Source organism: Lynx rufus, unplaced genomic scaffold, assembly GCF_022079265.1.
Source record: "Lynx rufus isolate CCGP_SWC_20201006 ecotype Redwood Valley unplaced genomic scaffold, mLynRuf1.p SCAF_22, whole genome shotgun sequence".
Classification (NCBI taxonomy): Eukaryota; Metazoa; Chordata; class Mammalia; order Carnivora; family Felidae; genus Lynx; species Lynx rufus.
In genome coordinates this window covers 6408569-6424485 of record NW_025814837.1, presented here as the reverse complement: position 1 = coordinate 6424485, position 15917 = coordinate 6408569, and the positions used below count along the sequence as shown (strand labels likewise).

At 36.0% G+C, this 15917-nt stretch overlaps 1 protein-coding gene across 6 annotated transcripts in view; it reads right to left on the bottom strand.

Moving 5' to 3' along the window:
* The window catches only part of RPRD1A (regulation of nuclear pre-mRNA domain containing 1A), an 81878-nt gene that overhangs the window by 57138 nt on the left and 8823 nt on the right, over positions 1–15917 (bottom strand). For all 6 annotated transcript variants that reach the window (XR_006963506.1, XR_006963507.1, XM_047086927.1 and 3 more), the window contains exon 2: positions 650–779. Coding sequence is in view for 4 of the 6 variants with exons in the window: in XM_047086927.1 (XP_046942883.1) it covers positions 650–779 (130 nt within the window). In the remaining 2 variants the exon portion in view is untranslated. The remainder of the gene's footprint in view (positions 1–649; positions 780–15917) is intronic.

Genomic DNA, 15917 nt, shown 5'->3' with positions numbered 1-15917 from the left:
TTCACTTACCACTGAATTCTGTAATTTAGACTGATTTAACAGTCTACCCCAATAATGTTTACCCAGAAATCTACCAAACATTTGCATATGTTTGGAAATAAGCATTTAAAAAGAGCATAAGCCAAAGCACCAACTTTTACCCTTAGAACTTTTCTGTAGCAAAATTTTTCAACAGGCTTATAATTATTCTAAATAAATTCCTGTACTTCCAAAACACTTTAAAGTATTATGATATATACCTAAACACTAAAAAAACTTTCAAATTATATGCAAGTAAAGGGTACAACGTTTATCCAGAAATAATAGCTGGAAAACAGACAGCTTTATAAGCACACAAGTTTTCAATTCAATACTCATTCATTCTTAATGAAGTCCATTCCAAAATGGCAGTTGCTTTTTTCGGTCTCTTAAAGGAAAATTGTTAATTCAAGTACTCCAAAAGCCTACCACTTTGTGACAGTTCAAAAATTTTCCTTTACAGAAAGTATTTAACACATTTACAAATGCCATTTATAGTTAAGTCTTTTCAAATGAAAATTTCAAAGAAATACATTCTCTGTTTTTTGTTTGAATGGCTTACAGTAAATTTTAACAAAAGGCCATACTATGCATTTAAAACATTACCTAGTACCCAAAACAATTATCATACCTTGAAACATGTTTAAAAGCCTCCACTATAACTGGCGCAAAATCTTTTGTAAACTCCGGCCCCTTCCTTTTGCTGTTCTGAATGACATCATTGGCTAGGTAGAGAAAAGTAAGCTTCCTGTTTGGTTTGGCTGAAAAATAAAAAAAATTTAAAAATCTACTTAAAATATCCTCATTTAAGTTAGACAAACATTCTCAATATCTGAATGAAGCAGTTTGAGAACTACAACATGGCTACTAACCTTTATGTAATATATTCAACTCTAGCTTCTCATTCTACTACCAAAGTCACAATTCTTTACCTCACTAAGTTTCTATAATTCTGGAGATGGATCATGTGAGGAAAAAAGAGGACTCAAGAGGCAGAGAAAATCAATAATTAATCTGTTTCCTTGCACTTTTACCAAACTGCCCAAAATACTTACCCTTGATTCCTAGTCTTATCACAATTCCCAAATTAATAGTTTTATACACTGAATCCTCATCTCTGTAAAACTGCATCTCTGTAACTCTTTCTGTACTAAATTTTGCTAAAACTATTAAACACTACCTGAAATAAAGCTTATTTAAAGTAAGATGGGACGCCTGGGTGGCTCAGTTGGTTAAGCATCTGACTTTGGCTCAGAGGTCATGATCTCATGATGTGTGGGTTCAAGCCCTCCATCAGGCTCTGTGCTGACAGTTTGGAGCCTGGGGCCTGCTTCAGATTCTGTGTGTCCCTCTCTCTGACCCTCCCCCGCTCATGCTCTGTCTCCCTCTCCCTCAAGAATAAATAAACATTTTTTTAAAAATAAAATAAAGTAAGATGGCAACTGGTACCATTAAAATGGTACCCTGAATCTTGAATTTGACTGTTTTAATACCCACGTTGACTTTATAGTCGATCATTAAGTTACTGTGAAACAAGAGTACAAAACATAAAATAGGTTGAAAGAAACATCACTTCAATGATTATGGATTTTTTGTTTATGAAATAAATATTTCCCAAGCTAACGGACTAAATGTTAGAGAGACCAAATGGGTGGTTTAGATTTTCCCCTGCTTTGAATTACATGACCTTAAATAACCAAATTCATCTTGACAAAAATATGTCCCTACTCACTATATTCTGTGGGAGTAGTCATCCTTCTAAAAAGAACAGAAAAGATTTCAACAATTATGGGCCAGAATACATTTTTACTGGTTACAAGGTTAAGTGGCTTATTATTAAGTATGACTCAAGTAAGAGTCTTACAAATGGGTAAAATTTAGTTAGTTGAACATGATCTTTTGTACTATTTTCATAACGTAATTTTATCAGAATTAAATCTAAATTATTCAAAGTTGTACCATCATATTCAGAAACACTATACTTTGTGGCATCCACATTCAATGATGGAGGAAACTTCTGGTCAGGAATGATAATCCAGTGCACCATTAATGTTGGCCACTTACTGGTTTTAAGACAAAAACAGGCAGGCTATATTTGGTCCTCTAGATTTGAGTATTCAGTTTAAGTGTTCAATGCATTAAAAGCCATTTCTAAGTTCACATCTTTCTTGAGGGGAAACTAGTAACACGATCTTACAAGAAACTAAAATACTGAGTTAGAGATGACCAGACTTTACAAACCTATGCTATCCGCTGCAGAATCTTGTTTGCCTATCTAAAGATGTGGCCCCACACTTTTCATGTTTTTCAAAGTCTTGGAATAGAATAGAGATATGAAAGAGATGGCAATAACAAAGACCAACTTCTGATTTTTTTTTTTGGCTTGTCTGGTTAGATAAACTATACAGTATAACTGGTGAAGATACTAGGACCTTTTCCCATGAAGATGACAATAATGTCAACTTTCCCAATATTCAACCCTATTTTTTTTTTTTTACCTAACCCTGCCCAAAGAAAATCCTACCCAAAGGAAAGGTTAATATTACTTAATCCAAGTATTTGCCTTCTCAGCATCAAAATGATTTTAAAAATTCAAATTTGTGTTATTACCCAATTGGGAGGGCATCTGCAGTACTTTGAATGGGTACCTGAACCAATGGGCTCCTTTTCCTAAATAACAGTAACATTCAGCAAACTTTTACTATGTGTTACACACTATGCTAGGCACTTTACGTATAATTTACATTTAATACCTAATTTAATCCAAGGAATGTGAGGTACCATTATTACCTTCATTTGGCAGTTTAACAAATTGGCATCAAAAGGGTTAATTGCCCACAGTGAAATATCCAGGAAGGGATCAGCCAGGATTTGAATCCAAAGTCCAACACCCAAGCTTCCCTCTTAATAACTGGACTATGCCTCTTATGACTATGTTATAAATGAAAGAGAATGTTACCTTTGGAAAAGATCAAGGAGCAACTCAATCAAAATATTTTAAAATGTTAGCAGCATTATTCACAACAGCAAAAGGTAGAAACAATCCAAGTATCCACGGACAGATAAATGAACAAAATGTGGTACATCGATATAAATGGAATATTATTCAGCCTTAAAAAGAAAGGATCCTGGGGCGCCTGGGTGGCTCAGTCAGTTAAGCAGCCGGCTTCAGGTCATGATCTCGCGGTTCACGAGTTCAAGCCCCGCGTTGGGCCCTGTGCTGATAGCTCAGAGCCTGGAGCCTGCTTCAGATTCTGTGTCTCCCTCTCTCTCTCTGTCCCTCCCCTGCTCAAGCTGTGTCTCTGTGTCAAAAACAAATAAACATTTAAAAAAAATTTTTAATAAAGAAAGAAAGGAAAGGAAAGGAAAGGAAAGGAAAGGGAAGGGAAGGGAAGGGAAGGGAAGGGAAGGGAAGGGAAGGGAAGGAGAAAGGACATCCTGACACAGGCTACAACATGAATGAACCTAGAGGATATTACGCTAAGTGAAACAAGTCAGTCACAAAAAGACAAATACTATATGGTCCCACTATATGAAGTACCTAGAATAGTTAAATTCAGAGACAGAGAGTACAATGGCTATTGCCAGGGGCCGGGGGAAGAAAGGCATAGAGAGTTACTGTTTAATAGGTATAGAGTTCCAGCTTTGTAAGATGAAAAGTTCCAGTTTTGGAAATGGATCGTGATGATGGTTTCGTAACAGTGTGAATGTACTTAATACCAATAAACCAAACACTTAGAAATGGTTAAAATGGTAAATTCTGTTATGTGTACTTTACTATGCAAATTAAAAAATGTGTATTTTACAGTATTTTTTAAATCCATGGGCTACCATCTCTTAAAATTAATGCAGAAAAGTTACAATATACATTAAAGCAAAAATTCACAAGATTTCAAACTGCAGTTCCCAGTGTATTCCAAAAACAAACCATACCAGGAGCGTGGATTTGGTATGGGGTACAAATATCAAGATATTATTTTCATTTTGTTTCCCTTGTGGAATCCAGGCTAAAATATGAGACATACCTAGAAACTGCTGTAATGTATACTCTTTTCCAAGTTTTCAGTGAAAAAATTTACTTTCATTTAAAGCTAGGTGTACCTTTATGTAGAGCAAATTAAACTAAAGGAACTAATCAAAACAAGCAATTCCAGAAGAAAATTACAAAAATGACTTTCAAGTGAATTTTGATAATTTGAAAATAACAGGGCCATAAATTTTTATTAAGGCATACAAAATTAACAGAAAGAGCAACAAACCATTTCATAATTCCTTAAAGAAAAACTGTTGGCAATAAGGCTTAAAACCGAGTCTGATCTAGTCACTTCCTTTACTTCTACTGTCACAGGGTTCCTTATTTTCCAAATCTTCCATTCAATTTAAATAGCGTCCCATGCTGGGCACAGATCAAAAATAACCTTTCCTATTCAATCAAGAGCTTGTAAGCTCTATATAAACTGGTACGTGATAGGTCACATCACTAAAAATGGAAGTTCTCTTTCTTTATTCCTTCTCTCCGACGATGTATCACACAAACACTGGAAACAATCTTAAATACAATATTATGTCCCAGTGTATCTGTATGTGTCTGTACTGCTATATTTGCACCAATAAAGTATAAGCAATTAAGGACCGGTCAATATTTATATTGTGAGGAACCATTTTCTTATATCTCACCTGTCTGAACTATAAATTTTAAGCTACTATGGGTATTAAGTATAGCCCCTTTTCCTCGGACCTTGTATGTAAACAGGTACATCAAAACAAACAAATAAAAATAATAAAATCTGGCTAATATGTGAGGACATAATATTACCTAAAATGTTAAGCATATCCCCTAAAGGGCAATAGAAGTTCAGTTTGTCACACAAGTAAGAAAGAGTTACAAAATTCACATAATTCAAATAAAAAACAGATCAACTACAAGGCTTCAAAAAGAAGAGTCTGGGCTATTAGATAAACAATATGAAACAAACTTAATTAGTCAAAGTACTACATAAATTCCACCTAGTTTCACTAATTCATAATCAGTTCAGAATTCAGTTTTACTTATTCATAATCAGGAACCAACAACATTACTTATTTTCTTACACTGTACAAAGCATATACCTATTCATTTTGACATAATACAGAATATTATAATATAATTTAATCACCCATGTTTTTACAGGGACTGAAATTTAAAATCACAGATAATAATGCCAATAAATACAACAAATAGCTAAAATTTTACTGTGTTACCTATTAACACAAGAACACTCTTTACAGAGGAAGCCCTATAAATGGGAGAAGCAGCAAGAAAACTGAATAAATGGGTGTCTGGTGACTCAGTGGGTGGAGCATCAGACTTGGCTTCGCCTCAAGTCATTCCCAGGGTAGTGGGATCACGTGGGGCATTACACTGAGCATGAAGCCTGCTTAAGATTCTCTCTCCGTCTGTCCCTCCCCTGCTCTCATATTCTCTCTCTAAACAAAATAACTGAATACACACACACACACACACACCAATGAGCATTACTATAGGTCTTACAGAAAGAAATCAGAAGAAAAGCCATTACCTTGAAATAAAATTCTATTAAAGACTTACTACTGACTGTTGGACAGCCTCATTTATTTCCCTGATAAACTGATTATCACTACAGACTAGAAGAGATGCTCATATAGATAAATAGTTGGTTATATGGCAGAAACTAATTTTCTTTGTCACAGAAACTGTATAATCCACAGGTGATTCCTGAATGGATTCTATCTGTCCCAGACAGGACCACGGAGTTCAGTCAGCTGCAGCTGGCTGCTTAACAGCTGAGGTGGGTGAAAAACGAGGTGGATAAAGCCAGCGTATTCCTGTACCATTGCCACAGTGCCTCAGATTTTTGGCAGCCCACCCTTTGCTTTAAAATCCTTCAAAGATTTTCTATTATTCTCCAGATAATATTTTAAATCCTTAATATGAACCAAAGGCCCAAAAATGTCTGTCTCTGCCGTCTACACTACTCTCTTCATGCCCAATACAATGCCTCCTCTAACTTCCCCAACTCCTACCCATCCTTTAGACCTCAGTTAATAAGTTCTTCTGGTTTCCCTTGACCACCTAGTACACACAGGTCAGGCAACCCTGATATGCTCTCGGAGCACCCCATACTTTACTTTGAACACTTAATCCCAACAATATCATTTTTATTTAATCTAATGCTTCCCAACAAAACTAAGTTCCATTGAAAGCAACAACTGTCACTCTCATCTACCAATCTATGGAATCAAGCCCAGCAGTCGATTCAAAATTTGTTCAGCTATTTACTAAATAACTTTGGCCTAGACCTGTGCCTTTAATTATCTGTTCTACTAAGTTGGCTCCTGGTCTTTACCTTGCCCAACACAACAGAAGATGGGAACAAGGATATAATTAAATCACACTGCTCTCATAAACCTCAACTTCAAATTCAGATTATGAAAGACAAACTTTCTTACAGATCTAGCTAATCTTGCTTATTTTCAATGTATTGAATTCAAATATTTTTATCTCCCCCTCCATTCTAGAGTTCTCACAAATCAATAACCTATAGAAAAATGGGCTAGTATGAATGGAAAGGTCAAAGAAACACAAATACTAAGCAATTAAAACCAACATCATTTTCCACCTATTAAAATGACCAAGATGGAAGTCTGACACTAAAGTTGGCAAAAGCATGAGTAAGATTATCACCTTTAGACAACTTCAGACATTGGTGGTTAATAAATAAATTAGTGCAACCTCTCAGAAAAATCATTTGGCAGTATCGATGAAAAATGTAAACACACAATCCCCTGACCCTGCAAATTTCATGTCTAGGAATTTACCCTATGGATATATTCTCATAAATGCACACAGAAATAATTAAGGACACTCATGACAACAACAAGAAAAAGATAACTAAATAAATCATGGTATATCCATATAATCCAATATTCTACAACTGTTCAAAAATGAGATATTTACATACTGATATGCAAAATTATCTCAAACAGACATCTCAGACGTAGTGTTAAGTTATACATATTCACACAAACACAAACACACAACAGACAGACCTACTTTGAGGGAAGACCAAGAAGTAATTTGGGGAGGCGTGTGTGTCAAGAGTTACCAACAACTCGGGGAGCCTGGGTGGCTCAGTCGGTTAAGTGTCCAACTTCGGCTCAGGTCATGATCTCACGGTCCGTGAGTTCGAGCCCCGCGTCGGGCTCTGTGCTGACAGCTCAGAGCCTGGAGCCTGCTTCAGATTCTGTGTCTCCCTCTCTCTCTGACCCTCCCCCATTCATGGTCTGTCTCTCTCTGTCTCAAAAATAAATAAACATTAAAAAATTAAAAAAAAAAAAAAGAGTTACCAACAACTCATGTATTGGTATATTAAACAATTAACTTGAACCTACATGCTGAAAACGCCTTTTGGGTAGTGCTGACTCAGTGCTCCTCCACCAATATGACTTTGTCCTGTAGGTGTATTTATCAATGGTCTCTCCTATTTCAATGTTTGGTAAAAACAAACAAACAAACAAACAAACAAACAGGCACACCTCCACCTACACCCAAACAAATGGACATCTTTCCCAGTCTAATAGGTTAAAATCAATTCAAGTTCCTGAAGTAACTTTAAGTTTTTTTATTTTGATATATGCAACAAATGAATTTTTTAAATCTTAAAAAGAACAAACTTCATCCTGAACCATCAGACCATTATAAAGGACACTGTCAAATGGAAGAGTTCTCTTAGAATACACACTATATGGTTTGTTCACATTATGCCACTACAGTAGGATGGAGACTAAAAATTTTTTGCTCCTGGGGCGCCTGGGTGGCTCAGTCGGTTGGGCGTCCGACTTCGGCTCAGGTCACGATCTCACGGTCCGTGAGTTCGAGCCCCACGTCAGGCTCTGGGCTGATGGCTCAGAGCCTGGGGCCTGCTTCTGATTCTGTGTCTCCCTCTCTCTCTCTGCCCCTCCCCTGTTCATGCTCTGTCTCTCTCTGTCTCAAAAATAAATAAACGTTAAAAAAAAAATTTTTTTTTTTAAATTTGTTTGCTCCTTTAAGAATAACGTTTTAAAAATAATATTGTGGAATTCTCACAGCCACTGTGGAAAACAATACGGGGGTATTTACCCAAAGAAAACAAAAGCACTAATTCAAAAAGATCTATGCACCCCTATGTTTATTGCAGCATTATTTACAATAGCCAAGATATGGGAGCAACCCAAGTGTTCACTGGTGGATGAGTGGATAAAGATGATGGATACACTATGGAGTATTATTCAGCCATAAAAAAAGGATAAAATCTTGCCATTCACCACACAGATGGACCCAGAGAGTATAATCCTAAATTAAATAAGTCAGAGAAAGAAAAATACCATATGATTTCACTCATATATGGAATTTAAGAAACAAAGAAAAAAAGAGACAAACACAAAACCAAACTTATAAATACAGAGAACAAACTGATGATTGCCAAGGGGAAGAGAGTGGGTGGGTAGATGAAATAGATAAAAGGGATTAAGAGTACACTTATTTCGATGAGCACAGAGAAATATACAGAATTACTGAATCATCAGACTGTAAACCTGAAACACTGTATGTTAATTATATTTGTATTAAAAAATATATGCATTGACTATTTCCTTATAACTAGGCACTGAAATTTGGTATTTTCTATATTCAATGATTTTATAATTTTATTAGCCAAATCTATTTCCTACAAGACCTCTTGGACCTTATTTAGAAAATCTTTGCACAGTGCAAGACTAGAAACAACTATAAACATGTTTTCCTTACAGGATTCCACAGTTGATTTTTTTTTTCAGTGTTATATCTTTAACTTTATGTATGGTATCAAGTAGAAACCTAAGAATCATTTAATATTCTAGCCTTTTCCGCATGAATTTAAAGTGCTTACTTTACCAAATTAATGATTACCAAATTACTACATAAAATGGGTTTCCTCATAAATCTCTGGTCTGTTCCTTCCATATATATTTTTATTTCTGTTATCAACATCATACTCTTCTACCTTCAGTGCCTTCACAGTCTGTGCACAATACCTCCATAACTGTTTTCCCTTCAAAACTGTCAAAATTCACAAAACAAAAATTAAAAATGGCCTTGGCTGTTCCTCCACATTTACTTTTCCCAATGACCTCTAGATTTAGAGGTCTTTTTTTTTTTTTAAACCTTTTTATGTTTATTCATTTTTGAAAGACAGAGGGAGACAGAGCACAAGCAGGGGTGGGGTGGAGAGAGGGGGACACAGAATCTGAAGCAGGCTCCAGGCTCCAAGCTGTCAGCACAGAGCCCGGTACAGGGCTTGAACTCACGAATGGCAAGCTCATGACCTGAGCCGAAGTCAGATGCTCAACCAACTGAGCCACCCAGGTGCCCCTAGATTTAGAGGTCTTATAAAAGACCTTGCCTTGTAAAATGTCTTGTAAAAGAACACATTTCTTATAAACTGCCCTGAACTTATAAATTAATTTGGGGATAACTGGCCTCTTTGCAATACATTTTTACTTAGCAATTTACATACTACTGTGCTGTTTTAAATTTTACAAGTGTGTATTTTAAAACAATAAAAAGTAGAACTGTTTAGCAGTTATATTAAAATAAGCTTATTAAAATACTAATACCAGATGCAAACCAGAAAGTATCTTAAAATATCTCGGACAAGAAAATACTAGTAAAAATACCAGTAAAACTGATGTGCCCCGGTTCCAATATAAAGACCAGTTTTGTAGGGAACATATGCTTCCAGGAAGGTAAGAGCAGATGTAGTTTTCCCTATTTTTCTTGGAAAGTACAACTATAAATCCTGGGCATCATAAATAAAACAAATATAAGAACAAAAAAGGCAGCAGACAGGCTAGGGACCTTGCAACCCAAAGAACAATACAAAATGAGCTCTCGGGGTTTTCTTTTTGCCTTTATCTCAGATTGGGAGTTGAAAAAGTCAGCAACCCAGAAATCCTAACAGGTGCAGACATAAAGAGTTCCAACACAAACCTTCTCATTACAGCCAAAGGACCAAGAAAAGGACAGCCTAGAAAGACAGAAAACTTTTAGACAATAACCAATCTACTCCAGCCAAACATGACAGGGGAAAACCAAAAACACAAAACAGTGCCCCACTCACATCCATATCAGCAAAGGCTAAGCAGGAAACCAAGCTGTGATATAGAGACTAACACCTCTCAAGAGTGGTGTCAGAGAAGACAAAGTTAGAAAGGCCTGGACTTCCACCCTTACCCAGCGGTAAGAAGGCACTCCCCCTGGGATGTGCCAGTGAAGAGTCAGGATTTTCACCATGGCCCAGCAATACTAACACCACACATTCCTAACCCCTTACTCTGTGGTGTCAACCAAACTCACTTGCACTCAGCAGTAACAAAGAGTACCTAACCTTCCCCTGATGGGTTAATATCATAGAAATCCAGATAAAACAGGATTAAATAAAGTCCAGAGTTTCAAAACATAATACATACAAAAAATTATGAATCGGGGCACCTGAGTGGCTCAGTCGGTTAAGTGTCTGACTCTTGATTTTGGCCTAGATCATGATCTCACACTTGTGAGATCCAGCCCTGAGTTGGGCTCCAAGTTGGGCATGGAGCCTGTTTGAGATTCTCCCTCTCTCCCTCTCTCTCCCCTTCCTCCACTCCTCCCATTTGCACAGGCACGGGCTCTCTCTCAAAAAGAAAAGTATGAATCAATCAAATATCACTCATTATACCAAGAACCAGGGGGATGTGAAACTGAATGAAAAAGGTCAATCAATAGATGCTAACGCCACAATGACAAAGGTATGAGAATTATTTTAAGGTATCCATCATAAGAACACTTCAATTAACATATGCAAATAAACTGAAAAGATATCGTACCAAAATCTGTGGGATAAAGCGGAAGCAGGGCTGAGAAACTTTTAGCACTAAATGCATATAATGGAAAAAATGAACAAGTCCCAAATCACTAATCTAAACTCTCACCTCAGAAACACAGAATAATAAGAGCAAAATTAACCCAAGGAAACAGAATGGGGAAATAAAAGTAAAAGCAGAAATTAATGAAACCGAAAAGAAAAATAGAGGGAAAAAAAATATCAGTGAAACAAAGAGCTATTTTCTCCACCAGTTTTATTGAGATTTAATTGACATACATCATTGTACATCAAGTTTAAGGTGTGTAGCACAATGGATGGACTTGTACTGTGAAATGCTTACTACAATAAGTTTTAACATCCATCATCACATACAGTTGCAAAAAAAACATTTTTTCTCCATAGGATGAGAACTCTTAGGATTTACTCTTAATAACTTTGATTTATATAACACAGCAAGGTTAATTACAGTCACCATGTTGTACATTATATCCCTAGTACTTATTTACCTTGTAACTGGAAGTTTGTACCTTTTGATCATCTCCTTACAATGCCCCTTCCCACATTCCCACCTCTGGTAACCACGCCCCAATTGATCTCTTTTTGCTGAATCTGGGTTTGTTTGTTAACGTATAAATAAGATCATGTAGTATTTGTCTTTCTCTGACTTATCTCACTTAGCATAAAGCCCTCCAGGTCCATCCATGTTACAATTGGCAGCATTTCCTCATTTTTTATGGATGAATAATATTCCATTGTGTATATATAAAACAATTTCTTTATCCATTCATCTGATGATAAACACTTAGGTAGTTTCCTTGTCTTGGCGATTGTAAATAATGCTGATATTATTAACATGGGGGTGCAGACAGCTTTTCAAGTTGGCATTTTCATTTTCTTTGGATATATTCCAGAAGGGGAACTGCTGTGTCATATGGCAGTTTTATTTTTTAAGTTTTAAATCTATTTTAATTCCAATTTTAATTTTCTTTCAAAAAAAATTTTTAACGTTTATTTTTGAGAAAAAGAAAGTGCTTGCAGGAGAGGGGCAGAGAGAGAGGGAGACACAGAATCTGAAGCAGACTCCAGGCTCTGAGCTGTCAGGACAAAGCCCGATGAGGGACTTGAACTCATGAGTGGTGAGATAATGACCTGAGCTGAAGTCAGGTGCTTAACCAACTGAGCCACCCAGGCACCCCTCCAATTTTAATTATTTAATTTATTTTTAATTCCATAGTAACTGTACCAGATTATAATCCCACCAACAGGGCACAAGGGTTCCCTTTCCTCCACATCCTCTCCATCATTTCTCTCTTTTTGATGATGGACATTCTAACAAGTGTAAGGTGATATCTCATTGTGGTTTTGAGTTGCATTTTCCTAATGATTAGTAATGTTGAGCATCAAAGAGCTGCTTCCTTGAAAATATGAATTCAAATGATAAACTTCTACCAAGAATGACAAGGAAAAAAGGGAAAACACAAATTTTCAATACGAGGATTACCACTGGTATTGAAAGGACAATTAGAATAAGGGCAAACAAAAAACCCCAGACACATAAATTTGACACTTAGAAAAAATGGACTATAGTTCCTCAAGAAAAACACAAACCACTGCAAACTCACCAAATATATGAATATACAGAAAATATACAGAAAACCAAATATATGAATATACAGAAAACCTAAACAGCCCTGTAACAATAAAATTGAATATGCAATTTTTAAACTCCCAAAAAAGAACTCTCCAGATCCAGATAGTTTCTGCCAAATAATTCTACCAAGCATTTAAAGAAGAATTTTAAAAATTCTACACCTCTTCCAGAAAACAGGGGAACAAACCTCAATTCATTTTATGAAGTCAGTGCTACTCTGATTTCAAAACAAGACACACATGTGCATGCGCGCACAAACACACACACACACACACACACACACACACACACACACTATAGACCAACAGTCCTCCTGAATACAGATGTAAATACCCTTAACAAAATTAAGCAAACAGAATTCAGCTATATATATATATATATATATGTAAAGAATTAACAACCACAAACAAGTGGGATCTATTGTAGGGATGCACAGCTGGTTCAAGATTTGAAAACTGATCAACATAATACACCATATTCACAGGCTAAAGAAAAAAATCACATGATCAAATTGATGCAAAAAAGGCTTTTGACAAATTTCATCAACATTTTATTTTAGTATCTCTCAAAAACCAGGAACAGAGAAGAAGTTCCTCAACTTGATACACAATCTAAAAATAAAACTACAGCTAACACTATATGTAATGCTGAAAACACTGCTTACCCACTAAGGAAAAAGACAAGGATGTCCACTCATCATTCTTATTCAACACTGTGCCTGACATGCCAGCAAGTTCAATAAGGTAAGAAAAAGAAAAAACCACAGAGGTCAAAGATGAAAAAATAAAACCATACCCATTTGCAGATGACATGACTGTCTACTCAGAAAATCCCAAGGAAACCTACCAAAAAACTCCTACAACTAATAAGTATGTTCAGCAAGGTCACACAAAACAAGATAAATACTTTTTTTAAAGCTTATTTATTTTTGGAAAAGAGAAAGAGTGCACACGCAAGTGGGGTAGGGTCAGAGAAATAGAGAATCCCAAGCAGGCTCTGCACAGATAGTAAAGAAAGGGGAAGATATGCCATGTTTATAGATTGGAAGACTCAGAGTAATAAAGGTCAATTCTCCTTACACTGGTATACAAGATTAAAGAACCCTTATCAAAATCCCATCAAAATAATTTTTATTGATATAGACAAGAATATTTTAAAGTCTATATAGAAGAACAAAGGAACTAGAATAGCTATAATAATTTTGAAAAATATAGAAGAAATAAGTTTACTCAATTTCAAGATTTATTACATAGTTATAATAAAGACTATGTGTGGTATTTATTGGTACAGGGAAAGACACATGGATCAATAGAATAGAGAACCCAGAAAAAGACGCATACAAATAAGCCCAAATCAATTTTAACAAAGATGCAGAAGTAATTCAATGAAAGAAAGACAGCCTTTGAACAAACTGTACTGGAGATTCTGAACATCCACATACAAAAACTGAACCTTGACCTAAATTTCACCCCTTCCACAAAAATCAACTGAAAAGGCATCATGGACTTAAATGTAAAACTATATAAACATTTTAGAACAAAATGTAGAAGAAATCTTCAAAATACAGGGCCAAGCAAAGCTCTTAAACTTGTTATCAAAAGCAAAATTCAGGGGCGCCTGGATGGCTCAGCGGGTTAAGCATCTGACTTGGTTTCAGTTCTGGTCATGATCTCATGGTTTGTGGGTTTGAGACCCACATGGGGCTCTGTGGTGACAGCGTGGAGCCTGCTTGAGATTCTCTGTCTCCCTCTCTCTGCCCCTTCCCTGCTGAGAAAAGGTCTAGGATGGATGATGATGCCAGTTGCAAAACAATGTGAAAATACACAGTGCCACTGAACTGCACATTTAAAAAATGGTTAAAATGGTAAATGTATATTATATATAACCTACCGCACAAAAAACCAAGAAAAAACATTAAAACATTAAATTTTATGTTACATATACTTTACCACAATAAAGAAATGTGCACGTGTGTGCACACACACAGAGTCATGCACTCAAGGGTCAAGATACAACAAAATTAGTAGCGTGCGCTGCTTTGATAAGCAGTCAGGAATGTGATATATTTTTCAGCTGTGAATGTCATGTGAAAGGTACAATGAATTTCAGTAGAATGGTCCCTCTACCTTTATTAATATTTAGGCACTAACCGTTTTCATCCACACCTGCTTTTTACACTAACGTCAACACAGTCAAAAGGGGGAAAATATCTTAGAAGTATTACAAAAATAATTTTTACCTTGTGGACTCATACATTCCCTAAAAAGGTCTTGGTGATTCACTGACCACACTTTAAGAACCACCACCCTAAGAACTGATAAATATGGGAAAAGCAGAACAGTATGACAGACTGAAAATGGTGGAAATTTTCCAAGTTTTTCTCATTAAGGGAAATATTCACAACTGGAATTCATTATTTGTCTTAAAATGTTGGAAGTTCCTAAGTCAGGCACTATCTTTAAAAGAAACTGTTTAAAAGCAAAACATTCTTTAATACTCCTTCCAAGATCTAAAAATCTCAGATTCTACACACTTTCCAACATTCATTCAGTAACTCATCACGTATTTTACTTCATGCTAGATTCTGAGGCAACAAAAGAAATAGGCTCAGTCCTCTAGCAATAGGAAACTCAACACAGAACCATTAAAATACAGTGCAATAAGTAGTATAAGAATAGCAGTAGCAAGTACTTGATGTCAGAGTTGGGAGACCCAACAAATTTGAAGAGAAGACCACTGAAATGGGAGTGTGGAGAGCAGAAAGAAAAAGAATGAAGAAAAATGAACAGAACCTTAGGGTTCTGTGGCACACCATCAATACAACAAACATACACATTACAAGAATCCCAGAAGGGAGGAGGGTGCATAAAGAATATCTAAAGAAACAATGGCCAAAAATGTCCCCAAATCTAGGAAAGACATGAATCTACAAATCCAAGGATCTCAATGAACTCTAAGTAGGATAAACCAAAGAGACCCACACTGAGACACAGAATCAAACTTTAGGACAAAAAATTATGAAAACAGCAAGAAATGACTCACTTTCACGCACAAAAGAGACTCAGTAAGACTGAGTAACAAGGACAGCCAACTTATCAGAAACTATGGAGGCCAAAAGATGCCAATACTGAAAGAAATCTGGCAAAACTATCTTTCAATACAAAGGAGACAATAAGACATATTAACCTAAACAAAAGCTGAGGGATTTTGTCACTAGCAGATCTGTCCTACAAGAAATGGTAAAGAGACTCCGGCAGGCTGAAATGAAAGGATGTTAGATAGTAACTAGAAGACATATAAATAAAGATCATCAGTAAAGGTAACTATATAATTAAATATAAAAGCCAGTA